Source organism: Raphanus sativus, chromosome 2 (genome assembly GCF_000801105.2).
Source record: "Raphanus sativus cultivar WK10039 chromosome 2, ASM80110v3, whole genome shotgun sequence".
Classification (NCBI taxonomy): Eukaryota; Viridiplantae; Streptophyta; class Magnoliopsida; order Brassicales; family Brassicaceae; genus Raphanus; species Raphanus sativus.
In genome coordinates, this window is record NC_079512.1 from 10,278,023 (window position 1) to 10,302,059 (window position 24,037).

General features: G+C 33.8%; 2 protein-coding genes and 3 long non-coding RNA genes across 5 annotated transcripts; 2 read left to right on the forward strand and 3 right to left on the reverse strand.

Annotated features, from left to right (window-relative positions):
* Positions 1-4,136: 4,136 nt before the first annotated feature.
* On the reverse strand, positions 4,137-6,018 carry LOC108840301 (uncharacterized). The gene is made up of 3 exons (XR_008937481.1): positions 5,035-6,018; positions 4,494-4,696; positions 4,137-4,378 (listed from the first exon to the last, which is right to left on the reverse strand). It is a non-coding gene; the product is annotated as an uncharacterized LOC108840301 (long non-coding RNA).
* A 6,048-nt stretch (positions 6,019-12,066) lies between these two features.
* On the forward strand, positions 12,067-13,490 carry LOC130507868 (flocculation protein FLO11-like). Its single transcript, XM_057002542.1, has one exon. It carries the CDS (start codon positions 12,182-12,184, stop codon positions 12,857-12,859), a length of 678 nt encoding a protein of 225 aa, XP_056858522.1. The 5' UTR covers positions 12,067-12,181; the 3' UTR covers positions 12,860-13,490.
* Positions 13,491-13,611: 121 nt separating this feature from the next.
* LOC130503278 (uncharacterized) lies at positions 13,612-15,520 on the reverse strand. The gene is made up of 4 exons (XR_008940720.1): positions 15,284-15,520; positions 15,105-15,198; positions 14,594-14,653; positions 13,612-14,513 (listed from the first exon to the last, which is right to left on the reverse strand). It is a non-coding gene; the product is annotated as an uncharacterized LOC130503278 (long non-coding RNA).
* A 5,912-nt stretch (positions 15,521-21,432) lies between these two features.
* On the forward strand, positions 21,433-22,636 carry LOC130502848 (uncharacterized). The gene is made up of 4 exons (XM_056997589.1): positions 21,433-21,548; positions 21,625-21,921; positions 22,007-22,228; positions 22,292-22,636. Exons 1-4 carry the CDS (start codon positions 21,462-21,464, stop codon positions 22,556-22,558), a joined length of 873 nt encoding a protein of 290 aa, XP_056853569.1. The 5' UTR covers positions 21,433-21,461; the 3' UTR covers positions 22,559-22,636.
* A 252-nt stretch (positions 22,637-22,888) lies between these two features.
* LOC130502069 (uncharacterized) lies at positions 22,889-23,795 on the reverse strand. The gene is made up of 3 exons (XR_008940022.1): positions 23,623-23,795; positions 23,395-23,503; positions 22,889-23,308 (listed from the first exon to the last, which is right to left on the reverse strand). It is a non-coding gene; the product is annotated as an uncharacterized LOC130502069 (long non-coding RNA).
* Between the last annotated feature and the right edge of the window lie 242 nt (positions 23,796-24,037).

The window sequence follows — 24,037 nt, forward strand, 5'->3', positions numbered from 1 at the left end:
TTAAAACATACTTAGGCTTTGAATGTGGTGCAAATGCAAAAAAATACAGCTGAAAAATTGAAAGCATACCAAACTGGATAAATACAGATCAATAATCTGCATATTAAATGCATATCAATTGTCCACTTTTTTTTCTTCTTCATTGCAGATCAAATAATAACACTAACATTAATCTGCATGCAGTTTACTTGTTATATTAATATTAGGGTTATTGCAGCGTTCCGCGCCGGGTTCGTATGTGGAAAACTGTTTTTTGATCCATTTGATAGTGGTTAGTGACAGTATGGTAAGTGATTTTCATTGATTGATTCAATAAAAATAAAATAAATAGCTGATAATTGCACGAAAATAAATATAGTTGAACTTAAAACATAGAGTAAAATTGATATTCCAAAAAGAAAAATCATGTAAATGCATGTGTTTATTTTGTGATTTTCTTGTTCGAAGGAAGATAATAATTTTTTTTTATCCTTTTAAAGTAGTAACAATACTCGCATGCTTTGCCAATGTCATGGATGTTGCAATTTGTGAGAAACTTCATTGTAGATGTATTGGTTTCATACTTTTTCTTCAAACTGATTTTGAATCCAGTAAGTGAATTTTTAATGATGATCCAGTATTGATGAGACCTGAATTGACTATTTTTTTAGGATAACTCATTCAAGTATATTTTTTTTTGTTTAAATTGTTGGCATAGTCTCCCAAGCTAACAGTTTAAAAAGAAAAAAATGGAATTTAAATAGCATGTTAAAACTTTAAAAATAAGGCATAAGATTGTGGATTTGTATAGGATCTATGGATCCTTAAGATGATTAACTTAAATACACAGTTTAGATATATATATATGTATATATATATATATATATATATATATATATATATATATATATATATATATATATATTTCTGCAAAAAGTTAGATTTGATTGAATTGAGTTATACTTTTATATATTTTTTTGTAGAATTAATGATGTAGATTTTTTTACTGGAGTTGTATAATTTTGTTGTAGATTTTTGGTTGTAGGTTTATAAGATTAATTATTTCCTTGTATATATTTATTTTCTTGACAACAATTAACTACTATCCTAAGAAACCATTCGCTCGGATAGCCAAGCTGGTGGTAGAGAATCGACATATAACATAGCTGAAGGAGAACTCCTTGCACCATGTGCAAGCTTATCCGACATTTTGTTTTGTGCCCTTGGTATATGTATGATCTTGAAGTTAGGAAAGAAAGTCTTACTACGGCTAAATTCTTCCATGTGTGTAGCAAACGGTGGTCATTCATTAGGTGATGACACCATCTTCTCCAATTGAAAACAATATGTCGCAAATACTACGTCTGAGAACTGCATGGTTTTTCATGCACTTCATAGCCCAAATCAATGCTTCACATTCTGCATGTAAAGATGATAAGCTTCGTAAAAAATTCATTGCCCTCATCATGACATCTGCCGAGTCGATATTTTGACAGTACCAACCTTGTCTAGTGAAAACATTGTGGTCCCTCCAAGCCCCGTCAACATAGCAAACTCTGGAAAACCCTGTTCCCTGACAGCTTACATCTGGTTGAGGAGAATCATTAGGTGCCTTTACCAAAAGTTAGGCCTCTACCCACAGTGTTCCTTCAACTTCTGCTTTACGCAGTATTTCTTGGGGATTCCTATTCTTATTCTGGTAAATTTTATCATTTCTATTCTTCCATATATACCACATGATCCAGAGAAAACAATCTGAATCAACCTCTTTCGGAAGCCTCCAAAAAGATAGTCCAAACTTGTAAAAACCGAGGATGATGGAAATATTTCGGATGGAGAAGGAAACCGAGATAAAGCCCAGGTTTGTAATGCTGGTGGGCATTCAAAAATGACATGATTGATAGATTCCTCCTCTGGGCCACAAATACTACACTGGAGATCACACTCTATACCTCGTGCCTTCTGATTCTTCGATACTGACAAAGTCCCCGATAATACTTGCCAAACAAAATGCTGTAATTTTGGGGAGCACTTAAGTTTCCAAGAGAATACCAAAAGTTGTTTTATATTGGGCCCACAAATTGACATTCTTGGTCACCTATCTGGATATAAAGATTCTGTCCTAAAACCTGACTTTACCGAGTATTTACCAGATTTTGTGAGCATCCAACCATACGTATCTGTCTGTTGTATCCTGCTAACTGTCGATCGGATTTATATGATCTTCAACCATAAGAGCCTGATGTAAAACTCGAGATTTGAATTTTTTGGTAATGCTGACCTCGGGAGAGGAGCAGGAATCCATGGATCATTCCATACCGAGATTGATTGCCCAGTATCCACTTTTTTAATTATCCATTTTTAACCAGAGGTCTAGCTGAGCAGATGCTTCTCCATCCATAGGAAGATGAGTAAGATCTGTGATCATCCAGAGGATTAGTATGCTGAAAATATCTACCTTTGAAAACCTTAGAAAATAAGCAGTCTGGTTTATCTATCAAACGCCATAATTGTTTTGCCAATAGAGCTGTGTTAAATTCTGCAGATCCATGAAACTCAAACCTCCCTCTTCTTTATGTGTGCAGACTTTATCCCATGAATCCTAACAAATAACTTTTTTTATTGTTTCCACTACTCCACCAAAAATGAGCTAAGGTACTCGTAATTTTCTTGGTAACCCCTTTGGGAAGTCTGAAACAGAACATTACATATGTTGGCATAGGTGAGGCTGCTGATTTTATTAAAACCTATTTGCCCCTACGTGTAAGAAATCGAACTGTCCAACTATTTACTTTATTATTTACCCTCTCATTTAGAAATCCAAAAATCTGTATTTTTGATCCACCTAGACTTTTCAGAATACCCAACTAATTCCACATGCCTCCCAGATTCGTGATACCCAAAAGATTATGAATATCCGATCTCTCTCCCGCAGGAACCTTATAACCAAATAGTATCGATGATTTTGAAAAATTACGTTGTTGTCCTGGCACCATCTCATAATCTTTGAGTGTTTTAAAATGACACCACAATCTTGCATTGTAGCCTTACAAAAGAATAAACTATCATCCGCAAATAATAAATAAGAGATTGGTGGGTTTACCCGCACTATTTTTAGACCTGCTAAACGTTCTACCCTTTCTTCCTTCCTAATGTTAGCAATGAGGGCTTTTGTACACAAAATAAATAAATACGGAGACAACGGATCCTTGCCTCAAACCTCGTTCTGGGACTATATGCCCTTTCGGTTTCCCAATTAATAATACCTTATAACTGACTGATGAAATACATTGCATCACCAAAGCTACCCCAGTCCAAAGAAAATCCCATTTTCAACAGAAGGCGCTGCAGAAAAGTCCATTCAACTCTATCATACGCTTTGCTCATATCCATATTTATCGCTATAAACTTATCCTTACACGACTTATTAGTTCGTAGCCCATTAAACATTTCCTGCGCAATGAGAATATTATCCGAAATCAGCCTTCCAGAGACAAATGCAGATTGAGTCTCTGAATTTATATTTGGTAACAAGCCCTTCAGCCGCTGACATAACACCTTAGATATAATTTTATAACCAACATTACACAGACTGATAGGTCTCAGTTCAGTCATCCGATTTGGTCTCTCTGTCTTCGGAATAAGACAGATATTCGTAGAATTAAGTCTTCGGTCAAAACGGCCAATTCGCAAAAAATCATTAACCATGGTAACCACATCTCCCTTAATTATTGACCAAGACTGTTGGTAAAAGAGTGCAGTCATCCTTGTATATATTTTAAAGCCAATGCATAAGTGCTTTAGGTATTTTATTTTTTTTGTAACGCCAAAAAAAGAAAAAAAAACTATAACTTTAAAAGATTTGACGTCTAAAACATGATTGGAAAAAGTTTGTCATTTAGTAAAAATTTTGACTGCAAAAATTTTGTTCAACACTTGTCAGTCATCACCTTTATCAGCATAATCATTTTCCTAGTGATATTGAAGAAAGCATTGTTGATGGGGTGGAGACTCCTAGAACAATAAAAATGAATAAAACAAACATCATTAAGAATTTATTGGAAGTAATTAAAATCCATAAAACATATCTTAAATAATGGTATATGATATGTGACAAAAATGGTATATGATAAATTGTTTCAATGGTCCGAACCACAAACTACAATGTATAATTTATTTTTATTTAAGATAATGTATTCTATAAGATAAAAACAATATAAAGATATTAGGTGTGAGTACACCTCAGTACAAAAAGGTATTATCATGCCATCCCTGCAAGTGAATCAATTGAGTTCATATTTTCTCAATCAACTTGTCTTTGGTATTCCTACGTCCTTTCATTAAGTGACGCCATTTTTTCATAGTTTTCACATTCTCTACACCGTTCTTCAGCCAATACCTGCGATAAGATTTTAATTAAATACATATTTCTTGAGCTATCTATCTCTTAGATAAGCAAGAATCGGATACATAAAAGCAGAAAACCATACTATAAAAATCTTATATCATCAGACCTAATTAATAAAGGCTCCATTCGATGCAGAAGCTGACATCAATGAAAAAAAAAGAGTCGCTTGTGAGAAAGCGCATCTAGTGGTTCTTGCCAGAGAAACATGAAATGAGCATTGTATGATATTGTTCCTTGTTCAAACTTAATTTTTGGAAGTTTTTGTCTTGGGTGCTTCTTATAATTGCTTTACAAGAAAATCTTCCATATCTGAAGAAACAGAGGTGAGCATCAATTTTCCTGCTGGCTGCTTACCAAAACTCAAATCTCCTTTTAGTTTATGCATTAGAGAGTGTACTAATTTGACCAGGAGAAATAAGCCAAAAATGATGTACAGTTGACACAAAATAGCTTAGAAATCCTTGTAGAATTAGAAGACAAAGTCATCAGCTTGTTTAAAAATTGTTCTCAGAGCTATGTAAGTAGTCATATGTCACGACCGAAATTCTCTTTTCCAGAAAAGAGAAAAGAAAACTTTTTTTCTGGCTTATGAGCTTTAATTTAATTGGGGATATATTCTCCTTAGTTAGTCAACTGACTGTTCTTACCTTCGTAGATCCTTGAGAGCCACTGATTTTTATTTTCCCCATCCCTTCTTGTAGCTTTGATTTCTGACTGGGTTAAACCTGCAAAGAAATATAGTTTTAGTTCACATTTGAGATACGATTCTTGATTGGTGCTAGCGATTGAACATATAGACACATATTGCAAGAGAGATTGGGAGGCATGCTGGGAGGAATAAAGAGAAAATGTTGCTAATGTTACTTTACCCAATGAAAAAAGAATCAATTTTTACAATTTCTTACGCTCTCAGATCTACTGCACAATACTGTGAACGTAATGATAGTGTTAAAAATCCAGAAACCATTAAAAACACGATCGTAAACTGGAACTGTTAAAATTCAAAACACGCTGCAGATGAAAACCGGTCGAGATCGATAGACGAAATAAAATCTGCAAAAAAGAAGAAATATCACCAAACAATCGTAAAGAATTCATTAAAAAAATGTGTAAGCGTGCCTTGTGTGTTCGTCATTATCACTGCCTTGATCATGATCTTCACAATCTGTTTCTTGTAATTCTTCGATCTCAAAAAATAGTAAACTGGTCTTACCTTCTATTTACTCGCTTTTCACAAATGTAATTAGAAATGGGAAAACTTTAAGTGCAATCAATTGAGTTTCCTGAGGTAAACTGCGAGAGAAAGAGAGAAGCAGTGCTATCGAGAGGTTTTCGCCAAATTGGAATGTGGGTTTGAAAGACACTGTAATATTTGAGTAGCAGGGGGAATGAGTTTCAAGAAGGAATACATCTTTTTTTATATGTGCAGATTTCCTCAGTAACCATGGAAGAGGCAGAGAGGTAGACATAATAGAAGGGTGGATCTTAATGGAGTAAATGCGAGAAAGTGGGAGGAGTGGTTTGCTAAATGCTAGGATTAATGTATACATGAAAATGGAAGCAATTACAGAGGCGTAGTTCAGAGGTGGTGAGATTTGAAGAGGCACAACGACGTTGGAGCTCAAACAGCGAGAATAAAGCATATCCTACTGACTTATGGGCCTCATAAAAAAGAGTATATGAACCCACTGCATGAAACGATAATAAACACAGCCCAAAACTAAAAATTTGATGCCATGTGGCAAAATTTCCCCCAATGAGAGAAAAAAGTATACTTTATATATTAAAGATTGGGTTTCTAATTTCTATACTACTATATATACAAATTTCATTTTAAATTTGATTACATTCCGAAAACTTAAATGTTTTCTTGAATCTGGATAAACCAATAGTGTCTATTTAACGCAAACATATAATAATTTTATGTCTATTGAATCAAACAATAAACCGCGTTTTGAAAGCGTCCGGTCCGAATCACAGTTTTGTGCTAATATTTAAATGCATACATATTATCTTATAAAAATTTATTTAAAAAATAAGTAATTTAATTTCAAAAATTAACCCGCGCTTTGTAAACGCTGATCAAAATCTATTAAAACCATTAAAAAGAAACATATCATGAGCACAAATTTATGAGAACATCAACAACAAACAAGGATATTCGTATAATCAAATTGATTTTTTCTTACAAAATTACTTACAAAACTTATCGAATTTTCAAAATTATACATTAATATTTGTATAATCAGTTGATATATGATTTATTATCATATTCTAAAACAGTAACCAAAAATATACATACAACATCCCCTATATATTATTTGGGAAGCATTTAAAAGATATGAATCTTTGTTTTGTAAGAATTAGAAAATGACCCCATCCTACGTGGTAACTTTTTAAGTACTAAAAAATCTGACGTGGCAGCCTCATAGAAGATTTAAGCAAACCATAGTGTAAAAAAAAATTATAATCGAACATAGAAGATTTGTCGCATATGATCACAATATATTATATGCTCTGTCAACTCAATCGCATTTGTTTTAGACCTTATGAAACGCTTGATCGCATACTATATCTTTTCCTCGACTAAAAATGTGATGAACGCCATTACATGTTTTTCTCATACAATATTATAGATTTTCAAGTGCTATGAAAAAGTAAAGCAAGGGCCAGGAGGTTCGACCATCTCCATATCATATCATGGAGATGCTATATGGAGGATCGTAAACTAACCGAGAGGTTTGAGCATCTCCATATCATATCAAGTTCAATAAGTCTCATATCTTGACGTAACTAACCGAGAGCTAAATTATACCTCTTAGTATGACGATGATTAAACGTTTACGGTTTCAAAGAAATGAGTGTCTCTGTTTGTGTTTAAAAAAAATCGTGTCTCTGTTTTAAAGGGGTTATTCATACTAATCTTTGATAACTTAAAGTTAGAAGATCAGATTATCTCAAAGCTGTTTGATTTTGTTAACTGTTCGTGTATAGTGAAAATCAATGTTTGTTATTATATATGCACATAGGCTGAACCAAAAATATGTATATAAAAGAACCAGCCCCTTTGACGTCACCATTTTATGCTTGGTTCGACAGTTATGAAATTTGTTTTCGAGTTAAAGTCAGTTCTTTGTGCATTGATAAATTGAACCAAATACTAATCATGAGACAAACCACTAAATCAGTACCAGGAGGAAAATAAAAGTTAATTTAAATGTTGTAAAACTTATGTATATGTTACTTTATCAAATCGCCTTTAAAATATTAAATTTCTATTACAGTTATGTATAGGAGATATTCATATTTATTTGTCTTGATGATGCATATTTGAATCTTATAAAAATGGAAATTTTGTATGAGATATACTATAAACTTTTTCACCAATGCTTAAATAATTATTGCTATTCCGAATATTAAGGAAAAAAAATGTGCATCAATGAAGGATCATTTAATGACTATTTGGCCAACAAGTTAACTTCATAGCCAAGTTTCAATCGCAATTAATTTGTGTTCTCCATTTTGGCCTCCACGTTAACTTATGTTTATTGATTATATAAACACTAGGTGATCATCCGCACCCTGTGCGGGGTGAACGGACCAAAAGAAATTATAAAATTTAATTATAGATATTGAAAACATAAAAATGACATATTATATTTGGTATAATTATCATAAGTAATGTTGATATACAAATTAATGTAAGGAAAACCAATTTGGAATTAGAAGTTTATTAAATTTTTCAATCAACAAAAAAATTTATTGAAGTATCCGGATAATAATAATTTTATTATGGTTGACAAATGTAATTGTCTTATTATCGAAGCTAAATCGTTATATTTCATTAAAATCATACTGATTTTGAAGTACATAAAAGTTGTAAGAAGAATATAAATAAATTGAAGTAAATTTAGGGAGTTTATTAGGAGTCAAAATTGTAAAAGAGACCCTTTATCGAACATTAATATCCAGTATGACTCAAAATACATATGAGTTTCTTTTGATTTATCTTTTATTTATAAAGAGTGTTTTTACTAAAAAATCTTGATGGTACATGAGATCATGGGCTACGGTTCGGATGTTGGATTCAATCTCTTTTCTCATCACTTGATATATTTAGATATTTTTTTGGTAGGAACCTGATATATTTAGATATTGCCACAAAGTAATGTTGTAAATCCCTAATTGTTCGTCGATTTCTAGACAATTATATAAAATATTGTATGTATAGGGCGAAAATTAAAGAAGTCCACATTAAAAATGATGTTTTTCTTTAATTTAATCGGAAATAATTATATGAATTTCCAAATTTAATGTCTGTCACCATTTATGATAATTTCGTAAAAACATTTATTGCACAAAATTAAGAGATTGGAAGAAATTTAATACGAAATTCCTTTTTGAAATGTATTTTATAATATTTCAAGATTGCTCATAAATTTTTATATACAACATTTTGATTTTACAATAGAAAACAGTTTATATTATCTCAAAATAAATGTCATGTATCCCATAAAATACAAAAAAATATTAATAAAAATAAAAGTCACATACCAAAGTTTTATAATCATAGTTTCCAGTCCCTAAAGAATGGTATGAATCATAAAGAAATTAAATATTATAAAAATATGAATCGTATATATATAGTCAAAATTCTATCAGTTGTGACTAATATATAAGACTATCCTATTAATTTAGTTTAGGATTATAATTTTAGATTTCAAGATTATATGGCGAAAATTAAGGAATTACACATTAAAATGGTTTGTTCTTTAAATTTAGTCGAAAAGAATTATATAAATTTCAAAATTAAATGTCTATCACCATTTATGATAATTTTGTAATCAACAGTATTATTGCAAAATTTAAGGGAATGCAAAAAATAATAATATGGAATTCCTTTTTGAATGTAAGCTCATAATGTTTTATATACGACTTTGATTTTACAATATAAAGCAGTTTGTATTGTCCAATCACAAAATGAATATCATGTATCTCATAAACTAAAAAATATTATTCAAAATAAATGTCATGTACTAAAGATTTATAGAAGAACATAGTTATGATTCTTGTATATTTTCTAATCTCTTAAAAAATGTCATGTATCATTTATTAATCGTAAAGAAGTTAAATATTATAATAATATGAATTGTATATATAATCAAAACTCTATCAGTTGTGACTATATATATTAGATTATCCTATTAATTTCGTATATGATTATAATCAGAGATTTTCACTTAATTATAGAAAGTATTATATGCATATGTCATAAATTAAGGAAGTCCACACTAGAGATTGATATTTGCCTTAAATTTAATCGAAAAGAATTATATAAATTTCCATTTTCAATATATATGTCATCATTTATGATAATTTTGTAATCAAAAGTATTTTTGCAAAAATTTAGGGATTGCAATAAATTTAATATGAAATTTCTTTTTGAATGTATTTTATAAATTTCAAGATTACTCATAAATTTTTATATACAACATTTTATATTATAATATAAAACAATTTATATTGTCTATCTCAAAATAAATGTCATGTATCCCATAAAATACAAAAAATATTCATCAAAATAAATGTCATTTATATTTTCCAGTCCCTAAAAAATATCGTTTATAATTTAGAGTCGTAAAGAAATATAATATTATAAAAATATGAATCATATATATAGTCAAAACCCTATCAATTGTGACTATAGATATCATATACTATCATATTAATTTCGTATAACAATATAAAAACCCTACCGGATTTGATATTATCGTCCATATCAATGCACATAACCAATTAATATCAATTAATATGACTAAAACATTATGTTAAGCTATTATTAATTCACAATGGCAAAAATGTAATAAGTCTAGTAAAAAGAGGATTTTTACACAAAGAGGTTGAGAAAGAATATGGTGTTGCCACATAGGAAATTGCATTCTTGTTAATAACACATGAACATAAGGTTAGTCTCTAAAAATGCTTCTATTTTAATATATAAGGGATTGCCTCACGGTATAAGACCAAATGCGATACAGACGATAGACTTAAAAAAATAACAAGCATGGAAGGGCCTTTTCACCAAGTTATTCTCTTGAAACCTTCGAAAACACCGTGGAAAATTAGAGTTAAAATCATTCGTCTATAGAAACAGTACTCCGTACGAGGTATCGAGAATATTGAGATGGGGTTACTCGATGCAAGTGTAAGTATATTTTCCATCTTTGTCGGTAATATGAGTCATAAAAAACATCAAATATAAATATTTTTCCAAGATTAGTTAGAAAAAAAAAATTCAAAGTTTTGTTAGTTTTACAGAAAAAAAATTAACAAAATCGCCAATAAAAATAATATAAAGGGAAAATTCCATATCAATACACAACTTTAATTATTATTTCCAACAAAACCACATAGACACTTCGTCTATCAAAGATACAGCGAGAACAAGGAGATTTTTTTTTTGACGTGAAAAGGGTGACTTGTTTTTTTCCCTTTTGACGTGAAAAGGGTGATTTGTTTTATGAAATATAATTGCTTCTCTTCCGTAGAAATTAGGGTCTTTCGATTTAGGGAGAGTAAACTAACTGGCATGTTTAAGATAAAGGTTTGTTTATTAACCATGGTTTAACATTAAACGGCAAGATTGACTATTAATTTACGGAGTTGACAGTTTTGTTAATGGTGTTAACGAGCCAAACTAAAACGGTTATACAGACTTTAGTTGGTGTTTTAATGGAACAAAAAAAAATTAGTTTGCGTATTGTTTCGGTCATTTTAAAAACATGTGTATTAAATTGGAAATAATAATTAAAGTTGTGTATTAATATGGAATTTTCCCTAATATAAATCAAGATCTTTGATCGTAATTTAGACTTTTATACTCCAACATATATTAATCAATGTATAAAATTTTTTAAATCATCTATATTTTATATGTACACCAAACAAATATTAATATTATACATTTTTCGACCCAAAAATATTAATATTATATTTTTGTATACTCACTCCGCGCAAGGCGCGGTTCTTATCCTAGTTAAATGTAAATGTCTATGACACAATCAGTTTCAAGTCATGTCAACATTGTTAGTATGTCGTGTCATCATTTTTATTTCAAAACATTGTGGTGATGACACATGATAAATCACTTTCCAAATAAAAGCATCAACATATATATATCTATATCTTACAAAATAGTAAATTATAACAACGAATATACGATATATTTTTTTTGTTTGTTTTTGGTAAAAGAATATATGTTATTCCATAATTGATAATACCAAGATATTAAACTAGTTTGACCATTGACCTTAATAATTTCATATCACCTACAAAAAAAAGGTGATATGAAATTATTAAGGTCAAATGTCAAAAAATAGTTTAATATCTTCGTATTATCTCAATTATGGAATAACATATATTCTTTTACCAAAACAAACAAAAAAAAATATATATATATATATGGTGATGACATATGACAAATCAATTTCCAAATAAAAGCATCAACATATATATCTATATCTTATAAAATAGTAAATTATAACAATGAATATATAATATATTTTTTTGTTTGTTTTTGGTAAAAGAATATATGTTATTCTATAATTGAAATAATACCAAGATATTAAACTATTTTTGACATTTCACCTTAATAATTTCATATCACCTATACAACAAACTTACACACACATCTTCCTATATATACACCCATACGAAAACAATCAAACATCAACTTTTCAATTCATAGTCACAAAAAAACTTCTTAGCTATTTCCAAAACAGTTTCTGAAAAATTATGAACACAAAAAATATAGCAATGTTGATGATGGTGATGTTGGTAATAATGGGAACAGAGAAAATTTTAGCTCAGGCAAATCATCCCTTGTTTGAAATCTCTAGTGGACGTAGACATGTTGCATCTACCCCTACTCCTCCAGCTAATCCTTCTCTTTCACAAGATCGTCCCTTGTTTGAAATCTCAACTGGAAGTAGACATGTTGCATCTACCCCTACTCCCCCAGCTAATCCTTCTCTTTCACAAGATCATCCCTTGTTTAAAATCTCCAGTGGACGCAGACATGTTACATCTACCCCTACTCCTCCAGCTAATCCTTCTCTTTCACAAGATCGTCCCTTGTTTGAAATCTCTACTGGAAGTAGACATGTTGCATCTACCCCTACTCCCCCAGCTAATCCTTCTCTTTCACAAGATCATCCCTTGTTTAAAATCTCCAGTGGACGCAGACATGTTACATCTACTCCTACTCCTCCAGCTAATCCTTCTCTTTCACAAGATCGTCCCTTGTTTGAAGTCTCTACTGGAAATAGACATGTTGCATCTACCCCTACTCCCCCAGCTAATCCTGCTCTTTCACAAGATCGTCCCTTATTTAAAATCTCCAGTGAACGCAGACATGTTACATCTACCCCTACTCTTCCAGCTAATCCTTCTCTTTCACAAGATTCAGCCTAGTATGTATTTTTATTTAATTCTTATAGCATGAATAATAAAATAAAAATTAAAATAATGATGCAAGAAGATGTTTTGTATAAGATATAACAAATATTATAACTATTGCATTTATGAATCTATAGAGCATTTCATGTTTGAAGAAAATCACAATATTTTCCATTAGGGTTAAACCCGCCCTATGGTCGGATAGGGCGGGTGAGCAACTGAAAAGTAACTAAAATATGTTTATATGGTAGTGTGATATTTGCGTTAGTAGGATTTTTTGAGATTATTAACCGGTGTGTTTAAACAAAATATTTACTGAAAACTAGTGAGATATAGATAAGGAATCAGATTGGAGAGGAAGGTACTAGTTATTTGATAGATGGATATTTTCAAGGCACAAATTAAAACCCGCAATGCTCTGTTTATCTGTGTCGTGGCTATTAAGTAAAAGTACAGTTGATACATTACATATAGTCATGAAGCTTGATTTATAAATTCGTGTATGTGTAACGTTGGATGTGGTTTGAGGAGATCCAGAAGCTAGTACTGGAGGGATAATGGTATTCTTACACATGCGATGAAACAATATATATTGTATCGTGGTGGCTCAAAGTAAACTGTTTGATTCGTGTTGTTGCGTGCTTACCTTCCCAAATCATCTACATTGTCAAAACGCTGAATTAATGGTAACTATATCTACAAAGTTTACAGTCTACCCTAAACTGCATGGCGGTGGATTTATAAAGTGTAGAACATTTTACCTAAAAGTATTGTTCCGCTAGTCGAGTTGGTCCGGTTTAGCTCTCCCGTTCAATCATGGGTGTCCAACATCACAACCTGTGTAAACTACAAAGAATGAAGTTGTTGAAGGGTATTTGGAAGAAAGTAGGAGGCAGTGGTTAGTTACCTCGTAGTTTGATTTTGAGTTCATTACCATTATATTAAACAATGAAGTTGTTGATTTGATCTCCGTAACAAATAGATGCTCTCTTCACCATTGATTTTTTTTTTTGGTCTTTTTTTAAAAGCAGAGCTCTTGGGGAGGATTAATTCAATACATATTTTAAGGAAAATAGGTAGCCTTTCAAAAAAGACAACAGAATGGTGAGATGAGTTTTTGAGGACCTATATGGTTCACTTGGTATTTGCTTCTGTAACGGTTTTTCTAATTATTGGAGAGTAATTAGTGGATCAATAAAGTTTGTGTATTATTATTAGCTATTATAATTTGAATATATAAAACACTAACAATTCTGCACCGTTATAACGTACACCCTACAATTCCACTTAGTTAAAAATATTTTCTGATATTTAGATGCCGATATGAATCTTGTGATTTCTTGCACTCCGTTTGTTTTTTCCTAGGTCTTTCTCCAAAAAATATTTGGGACACTGAACTTTAAGATGAAATTAACAGCTTTTAATGCTTAAAGAGTTTGACAAATGTGTTTCATATTAATCTAGTTTATTTTGACCAAAAAAATAAATAAAAATAATCTGGTTTATGATTTTGGGTTACTTCATCATAAGAATTAACTAAAGTACAGAGTAGTGAAATAAAGGAGAAGCTTGTAGTAACCATAAAGTGCATAGTTCCCAAAAATCTCGTAAACAGAAAAAAACATACTTTGTAGGAGCGGAGGAGGAGCCTTCGTTGTTGCTACAAACCCTATGAGAACATTATTTTACAGTGGGATTAGGTACTACTGAGGATGTGATTAAACAAATTAAAAGACTGGGCTTCCTTACTTTTTAAGGTAACTGCTGCTGGCTCCAAAGTCATGATCAAAATAAAAATGGGCAGGCGTCCTGAAATCAAAGTAAACCATAAAATAGATAAAGATGTCTGATGGTTATGCTACCCGACACTGATTTCAAACTACTGTATACAGTAACATAGCATGTGCCATGACTTCCTCAAACCCATGGTTGAGTTATGTTAATTTCTTCTCTAATGTATCCAACACTCGAACAATCTAATGAGGAGACCCAAGTGTACAAATGTTGACAGGGAGTTGATTCTTAACTCTTAACTAACTTAGAATTAATATTAGTTGCAAAACCTTTGGTTCAACATCAGAGCCAAGAATTTATTTATCCAGGAGGGCTGCAAGCCCGTCAAATACATTCAGACAGAGAGGAGTGTCCCTACAGAGTGAAGAAACCCATTTATTGTTCCTTGACCAAATGGAGAAAGCACATATATGTTTAAGGAGGGAAATAAATTTGCAAAAGGATCGTCGTGAGTGTCGTGATATACCTATGAAGCCTTATAGTTGCCATAAGGCGTTGAGTACTATGGGTCTCTTTGTTGTTGTAAACTGTTCTAATTTCCCAGACTTCGCCAACGATAACTGTCACAACCAAGATAACAATTACGGGTACCTGCCAGTGAATTGTATAATAATTATATGGATCCAAATGTTTAACGATTTAAACCTGGCAACTCAGAGTTCGTGTTGGCAAGTGCGAAAAGCCGGTCGAACTTGCATAACTGAATCTCTTCCTCCGGATCGGCTCATTGGTTTCAGTGACCTCAACGAAGACAGTATGTTTGGTGAACCGAATAGACACACACTACAAGAAAACACGCTGAATTCCGACGGAGGTTCCGACGGACCAAAATGTCGTCGGACAAATTTGACGATTTTCCGACCAATTTCCGACGAAAGCCAAAAATATGAGGTCGTCAGAATTCCGTCGGAATATACCGACGGAATTCCGACGAAACAGGGTTCGTCGGTATATACCGACGACTATCCGACGATATTCCGATCAACAAATATATCCGTTGCGGTCGTCGGTATTCCGTCGGAATATACCGACGGAATTCTGACGAACCGTGGTTCGTCGGTATATACCGACGACTATCCGACGATATTCCGATCAACAAATATAACCGTTGTGGTCGTCGGTATTCCGTCAGAAAATACCGACGAATTTCTGACGGACTATGTGACCGTTGCCGACAAATCCATATGACCGTTTTATAGCCGTTTGAAATTTGTAAATACCGACGGAATTCCGACGCACTACTTTATGTCCGTCAGAATTCCGTCAGAAAGTCGTCGGAAAGCCGTAACCAATTTCCTATAAATTCAACCCCTCCTCGTTTCAACTCTTCACTCCTCATTCTCTCTTCATTCTCTTTGATCATAACAATTCCGTAAAAATCATGTCTTCAGGAGGTTATTATCGTTCATGGATGGATAAACCTCATTTGGATCCCAACACCAAATTGCTTACGGAAGAATACGTTCAAGGGATTAAAGAATTCATGAGGCTTGTTCAACAACAACCAGATGCAAAAAATGGTATGTCAAGATGTCCTTGCTCTAGTTGCAATAATAATAAAGTTATAGAAGAATTTAATGTTTGGACTCATTTGTATATGAAAGGGTTTTCACGTAATTATAAAGTTTGGTATCTTCATGGGGAAACTGGTTATGAATATGGTAGTACTAGCGAACCTCAGCCTATTAGTGAATTTCAGCCGGATATTAGGTTAGAAGAATCTAGAACGGATATAGATTATGGTGTAGGTACTGAGCAGATGGTACATGATCATTATAGAGGGGAAGAACCAAATCCCGAATGTAGGAGATTTTTTGACATGTTGGATGCAGGAAAACAACCTTTGTATCAAAATTGTAGAGATGGTCATTCAGCCTTATCATCTGCAACTAGATTAATGGGTATTAAGACAGACTATAATTTGGCTGAAGAATGTATGGATGCGATTACCGATTTTGTCAAAGGCATTCTACCTGAGGATAATGTTGCACCGGGTTCATACTACGAAGTTCAGAAACTGGTTGCCGGTCTTCAACTACCGTACGAAGTGATAGATGTATGTATTGACAACTGCATGATCTACTGGAGAGCGGATGAGACACGGAATGAATGCAAATTTTGTGGGAAAACTCGTTTCCAGGAGACGAGGGGAAGAGTTCCGATCCCGTTCAAAAGAATGTGGTATTTGCCTTTGACGGAAAGATTGAAGAGGTTGTATCAGTGTGAGCGCACAGCAAAAGCAATGAGATGGCATGCAGAGCATTCCACAAATGGTGAGATTAGACATCCTTCAGATGGGAAGGCTTGGAAACATTTCCAGTCAACATATCCAGAATTTGCAGAAGAGAGAAGAAATGTTTATCTTGGATTATCTACTGATGGTTTCAGCCCATTTGGAAAGCATGGAAGACAGTATTCTCTTTGGCCAGTTATTGTGACACCGTACAACCTACCGCCGAGCTTGTGCATGCGACGAGAGTTTTTGTTCCTCTCAATTCTCGTCCCCGGGCCAGAGCATCCTAAAAGATCACTAGATGTGTTTCTTCAACCACTGATATATGAGTTGCAACAACTATGGGCGCATGGTTTTGAGACATACGATGTTTCGTGCAAAGAAAACTTTCATATGCGGGCAGTACTTATGTGGACAATAAGTGACTTTCCAGCATATGGTATGTTATCTGGATGGACAACACATGGGAGACTATCATGTCCATATTGTCAAGATGACACAGCTGCTTTCCAACTAAAGAACGGAAGGAAAACGTGTTGGTTTGACTGTCACAGGCGATTTCTACCACCTGATCATCCATACCGCATGAGTAGGAATGCATTTACGAAGAACAAGCAGGTGTTTGATGGTCCACCTGTGGAAGTTAGTGGAGAAGATTTGTTGAAGCAGTTTAGGTATTTTGATGCAGAAAGGACGCCAGATGTAGGTGGACATGAAAACATTCGAGTCAGTGCGGTTGGAGAGCTACATAACTGGCACAAAAAGAGTATTTTCTGGGATCTGCCATATTGGGAAAGTCATCTATTGCGGCATAATTTAGATGTCATGCATATTGAGAAGAACTTCTTCGACAATCTGATGAACACAGTCCTTAACATCCAAGGTAAAACGAAGGATAACTTGAAGTCAAGGTTGGATTTAGTCGATATCTGTGATCGTCCTGAACTTCATGTGGATGAGAATGGTACGGCCCCTTTTCCCATTTATCGTCTGGATGGTGCTAGAAAAGAAGAGTTATTTGATTGGATTACAGATAAAGTGAAATTTCCTGACGGATATGCATCAAATTTGGGGAACTGCGTTGATAGAAGCGAAGGAAAGTTTACTGGCTTGAAGAGTCATGATTGTCATGTAATTATGCAGCGCCTCCTTCCGTTTGCTTTTTCAGCATTATTGCCACGTAATGTTCATGAAGCAATTGCAGGTATCTTATATTTTTACAATTTAATTTATTTTTATATTTAACAGTTATGCTTATATAAACTAATACTTATGAAAATTATGTCTTTTATCTATGTAGGGATAAGTGTTTTCTTCCGCGATTTATGTAGCAGAGTAGTGACTGAAGAGGGTATTAATAATTTGAAGACAAACGCACCAGTCAGCATGTGCAACCTCGAGAAGATATTTCCTCCATCATTCTTTGATGTTATGGAATATCTTGTTATTCATCTCGCAAGAGAATTGGAACTTGGTGGTCCTGTGCAGTACAGATGGATGTATATTTTTGAGCGTTATATGCATCATCTGAAGAAGATGGTAAAAAATTTAAGCCGGGTGGAAGGATCTATAGTGGCACAAGTGATCAATGAAGAAACTGCAATCTTTGCTGAAAATTATTTTCCACCAGAAGTGCATACAAAACACCGAAGACCTTCTCGGCACAATGACAGGGGAGAGAGAGCAACATATCATGTTACTGTCCCAAGCATGTTCAAGGAAATAGGACGACTTAGTGGAACATTCACGAAGCGGAGCCTTACGGACACTGAGCACGCTCATTTGCAAACATATTTGCTCACCAACTGTGAAGATGTTCTACAATATGAGAGGTAAAAATATTTATTCATTTACATTGTTTTTTAATATTCAATAAATTTATTTCATATTGATATAATATTTTTGTATATAGTGTATATATGGCGGAGTTGCGTATGACTCACAGGCATACAACAGAACATGAGCTTCAACAACTTAGAGATAATGGATTTGCTGTGTGGCTTCGTAGTTATGTGAGTCATATATATCATATTACCCTATGCAAATGAGTAGTTTAATTTTAATATAAACAAATTAACTTTTCACTCATATATGTTTTTAATTTATAGGTGAATGATGGTTTGGCCAGAGGTTTTGTATTCGATGATTGGATACGCGAATTTGTGCAGGGACCAAACTATGTGGTCAAATCATATCCAAAATTCTGTACGCGAGGATATGCATTCACAAAGAAAGGTCATTCTAAGACAACATATGATGCTGGTGTTTCATCTTCTTCCGGTGACGATGTCTACTACGGCAACATAAAAGAAATATTAGAAATCCAATTTCCTGGAATGGTTGGATTGCGTTGTGTAGTATTCTATTGTGATTGGTATGACACCACCCCAGATAGAGGAGTGAAGATTGATGCGTTTGGTGTTATATCGGTTCATTCGCGGCGGAAACTTCAATATTATGATCCCTTCATTCTTGGTTCGCAAGCTGATCAGGTATATCAATCTATTCATAATTTTTTACCAATATCATTAATTAATGTTATATATTCTACTAATACTTGTAAAATTGATATGTATAGGTGTGCTACATCAGTTACCCTCGGGTGACGTACAGAGACGATCCATGGGTCACAGTAACGCAAATCAACCCAAGAGGACGATTGAATGGAAGTTCTGATGATGATGAACCATTGCAACCAGAGTCTACCAGCAACGCCCAAGCAGTTGAAGATTTGGCAGATGTTGAATTCGTTGAGAATTTTACTGAGTTTGGACTTGATGCTGTTGTACATTCGGAGCCAGAAGCTGAGGTTGGGGAGTTTGATGAAGATTCAGAAGATTCGGATTAGGTTTTTTTTTTTTTTTTTTTCTCGGTCCGTCGGAATTCCGTCGGTATATGCCGACGGAATTCCGACGACATAGGGTTTCATTGATGTTTGTATACTTCCTCGATAATTCGTCGGTATATTCCGACGACATACCGACGAACTGGTCTAGTTCGTCGGTAACTCGTCGGAATATACCGACGGAATGCCGAGGACATATGTTTCAAAACAATTTCAAACATAAAAATCTATAAATTTAGATGCCAAAACTACGAAAATAACACATAATAAGTGTTTAGTATAGTATTAGATCGCAACCATTCAAATATAACAACTCATAAAATAAGTGTTAATGCATATCAATATTTTTATAACATCTCATCTTAACACTCATATACTTATACAATCATATTCATCTAATCTTACTACAAAAAATGTTATTGTGTAAAATTGTGTTATAAAAACATTTTTATTGTTAAATATTTATGCAAATACTATATATATTATCAAAGATTAGGATTTTGCATTTAGAAACTTGTAATCAACCCCTAAACACTATGTCGTCGGAATTCCCTCGGTAAAGTTCGTCAGTATTCCGTCGGAATATACTGACGAACCCGTGTCCGTCGGAATTTTTATTCACCCGGGAAAACCAAACCGCGTGAAAATTTTCGCGCACCGCCAATTGGTTTATATTTAATGATTCCGACGGAATACTGACGAACCCGTGTCCGTCGGAATCATCAAATATAATTACCCTTCTTCTTCCTTCTTCGTTATTTCCGCCTCTCTCTCTATCCTCTCCGCCGTTTCTCTCTCTTTCAAGCCGATTCCGGCGGTTTTCGAGCTCCCATCCCCGGCGATTCCTCTACCCACGCTCATATCTCTTCCCCCAAACCCGAAATCATGTAAGAATCATCCTAACCTTTGTTTATTTCAATTTTTTAGGGTTTTGGATGTTAGATCTCCGATTTGAGGTTGTTTGATTGAATGTTTTAAGATTGAATGGATTATTTAGGATATATAAGTTAGGATTGTTGTTTGAATTGTTGTTTTAATTTTTTTTCTGGAATTATTTGGTGTTTTTGTTAAAATTCAAAACGTTTTACTATTTTTAAAACGTTTTTTGATTTTTAAAAACGTTTTTTCAAGTTTACAGTTTAAACTATGTATTATTTAAAACGTTTTAATTTTTTTTTGATTTTTAGAAACGTTTTTTTTTTTATTTTTAAAAATGTTTTTTGATTTTTAAAAACGATTTTTGATTTTTAAAAACATTTTTCGATTTTTAAAAATATTTAACAACCTTTTTCAATATTTATAAAAAAATTATAATTTTTTATATTTTTATAATATATATATAAATCATTTTTTATGTAAAAATCATTTTAATTAATTTGATGTATTAATTTTTTTAGGTCCGAGGAATCACCCCGCCCCGCAGCCCGTCGACGTAGTTCGGTGAGCTCTTCCCGTGCATCGGGATCGTCTCACGAACAAAACTCGTTTCCCGCATATATTCCCGCTCCACCTCCCGCTCCTGCTCAACAGAATCCGGGGGTCATGCCAGTTGAACTATTGGTTCAACAACCGGGTCGAGAGCATCTCCCGGTTCTCCATCCCACCCCACGACGAGGACATAGCACTTGGTTAGTATTTTTTTTATTTGTAGCATTATGTTTTTTTTCCATTAATTAACTTGCTAACTTGTATTTTTTTAAAGGTTCACCAAATCGAGTAATGGCATTATCAGGAGCATCAACCAGATGATGTATTCCATGCTCCAAATTGGATATACGAAGTGGAGTGAGATCCCTCAAGAAGACCAAGAGTTGTGGTTTCGTCAATTTGCGGTAGTAACTCTTCATTTTTTAAAATTATTTACATTTTTTAATATATCTACATATTAAAATTATGTGTGTTTTGTAGCAAGAGTTCAACTGGCACCCCGATCACACGGAAACAGTCCGTATTAGATTCAAAGCTAAGGCCATGGACTCTTATACAAAGCAGGTGAACGCGTGGAAGAAAGTTTGGCAGAAGAACAAGAGGCCACGGAACATCAACGGGAGGGTGTTCGAGCAGTTGATAGTTCATTGGCAGAAGGACGAAACTGCAGAGACGTCTTCTAGGAACTCTAAGAACCGGAAGAGCGATCGTGGCGGGAAAGGTATGTATGTGCACAACCTCGGGGCTTGCTCTATGTCTACTAAGGAGGATGAACTTGTAAGTTTTTTTTTTATTATTTATCTTTATATTTATTTATATAAATATTTTATATATTCCTTAGCTAATAATGGCGGTTTTTTAGATCGAAGCAAATGACGGTAATCCCGTTGATCGACTCCAACTCATTAAGGTGGCTCACACTAACAAGAAGACGGGTCAAATTCAGGACCTCTTGATCAAAGATGTCGTTGATTTGGTGGAAACTGAAATAGCATCTCAATCTCAGCCTCTCTCTGATGACGGCGATTCAGTGGGAGCTTCAACCAACTTGTCCCGATTGCAAATAAATGAGATGGTTGAAAAGGTATTTTTTTTTATCAATATATTCATTTTATAATGTAGTTTACTAACTTAAAATATTTTGTAGGCTGTTCCTAAAAGGAAAGGAGGCTTTTTAGTTGGATTGGCCCGCCGTGCTTCTTCGTATCCGGCATCTTCTTCGCAGGCTCCGTATGCCGATCCCATGATTCTCGAGGAGCTACATGACAAAGGTGAACGGATTGTGGCATTGGAGGAGCAGAACGCCACTATCCAAGCTGAGAATGCCACTATCCTTGCTGAGTTGGCATCCCAAAAGAAGACCAACGCCGAGATAATGGAGAAGCTAAACCGTTTATTTGCTTCGAGTTCTTAGTTTTTTTCTGAATTTTAAAACTTTCTTAATGTTTTTTTTAATATTTCGGTTTGTATGAATTTAAATTCTATAGTATTATTAGTTTTCAATTTCAGATTTATTTTAATTAAATTTATAAAATTGCAAAATTTTATTCTATAATAAAAAATATTTAAAAATGCAAAATATAATTATATATTAAAAATTGGAAATACTGACGAACTGTCCCTCGGAAAATACTGACGAATTGCGGTCCTCGGAAAATACCGACGAACCATTTCCCTCGGAAAATACTGACGAACAAAGTCGTCGGTATTTACCGAGGACAAGGTTCGTCGGTATTTTCCGAGGGATATGGTTCGTCAGTATTTTCCGAGGGACATGGTTCGTCAGTATTTCCAATTTTCCGATGACCACTGTTGTCGGAGCTGTTATCAGAATGTGCTCAGAAGTTCGTCAGAATAAAGTTTCTCGGTATTCGTCAGAAATTCGTCGGTGCGGCTGACGAAATTCCGACGAAATTCGAAATTCCGACGAAATGATACCGACGGACAGTTTCGTCAGATATTCGTCAAAATATGTCTATTCCGACGATATTCTGACGAATTCGTCCGTCAGTATCCGCCTGCTTTCTTGTAGTGACAAGAGCATCCCCAAACTTGAATCCCGAGTGCATCCCCAAACTTGAATCCCGGGTTGCTTCTTGCCACATCGAAGACATATAGCTCATAAACCGAGCCTTCTTGCAAGACATGTCTGAAGGTGTTTAGCCTGCAAATGGAGAGGATGGATCAAAGTAAACAAAATTGCGACTCTCTAGAACTGTAATAAAAAGTAAGATCACTTTATATATAAACCTTCGCATCAATTCACCACCCTTCATCCGTTACTCTGATCTGATTTGTGGCTAAAGATGAGAAAGTGCATATCCCTTCATCATTTGTTTGTATCAGCCAGTCTTCAACTCTGGAAGATGGATTTAAGAAGTTACCAAGATCGTACGAGAACTAAATTAGGCCTAAACTAAATCAAATAACAAACAATCTGAATTCTTAAGAGGTAAAGGATAAAGAGAGCAAACTTACACAATTTTCTGGTGTGTATATACACAGAATTAAGCTCCTCAGGTGTGATTAAGCTAAATTAAAGAAAGGTTGGTGGGATTAGCTTGAATGAATGACGTTAATGTTGAGTGTAATGGTGGCTGCGAGAATTAAGTGTAATCGTTGCCGTTTACCCAACTCCAGCGACAGAGACAGCTGAGCTGCATAAGGGAGGAGGAGAGAGAAAATGTTTGTTCTAAACATAATGCTTGAGACTTAAAACCTAACTAGATCATGATCCGCACGACCGCGCGAATTTTATTTTTAACATATAACATATATTCTATAATAGTTGATACAATTTGGAATTTGTCCTTTTCACATAATGTGGTTTTATATAATTTTGAGTTTGTCTAAAACATATTGTTTAAGAACAATGTTAAAACTGTTTTTCCTA

Coding starts and splice junctions, on each gene's coding strand:
- LOC130507868 (XM_057002542.1), top strand. CDS start 12,182: ATGAACACAAAAAATATAGCAATGTTGATGATGGTGATGTTGGTAATA.
- LOC130502848 (XM_056997589.1), top strand. CDS start 21,462: ATGATGTATTCCATGCTCCAAATTGGATATACGAAGTGGAGTGAGATC. Junction 21,549..21,624: donor TGTGGTTTCGTCAATTTGCG/GTAGTAACTCTT, acceptor TGTGTTTTGTAG/CAAGAGTTCAACTGGCACCC. Junction 21,922..22,006: donor CTACTAAGGAGGATGAACTT/GTAAGTTTTTTT, acceptor GCGGTTTTTTAG/ATCGAAGCAAATGACGGTAA.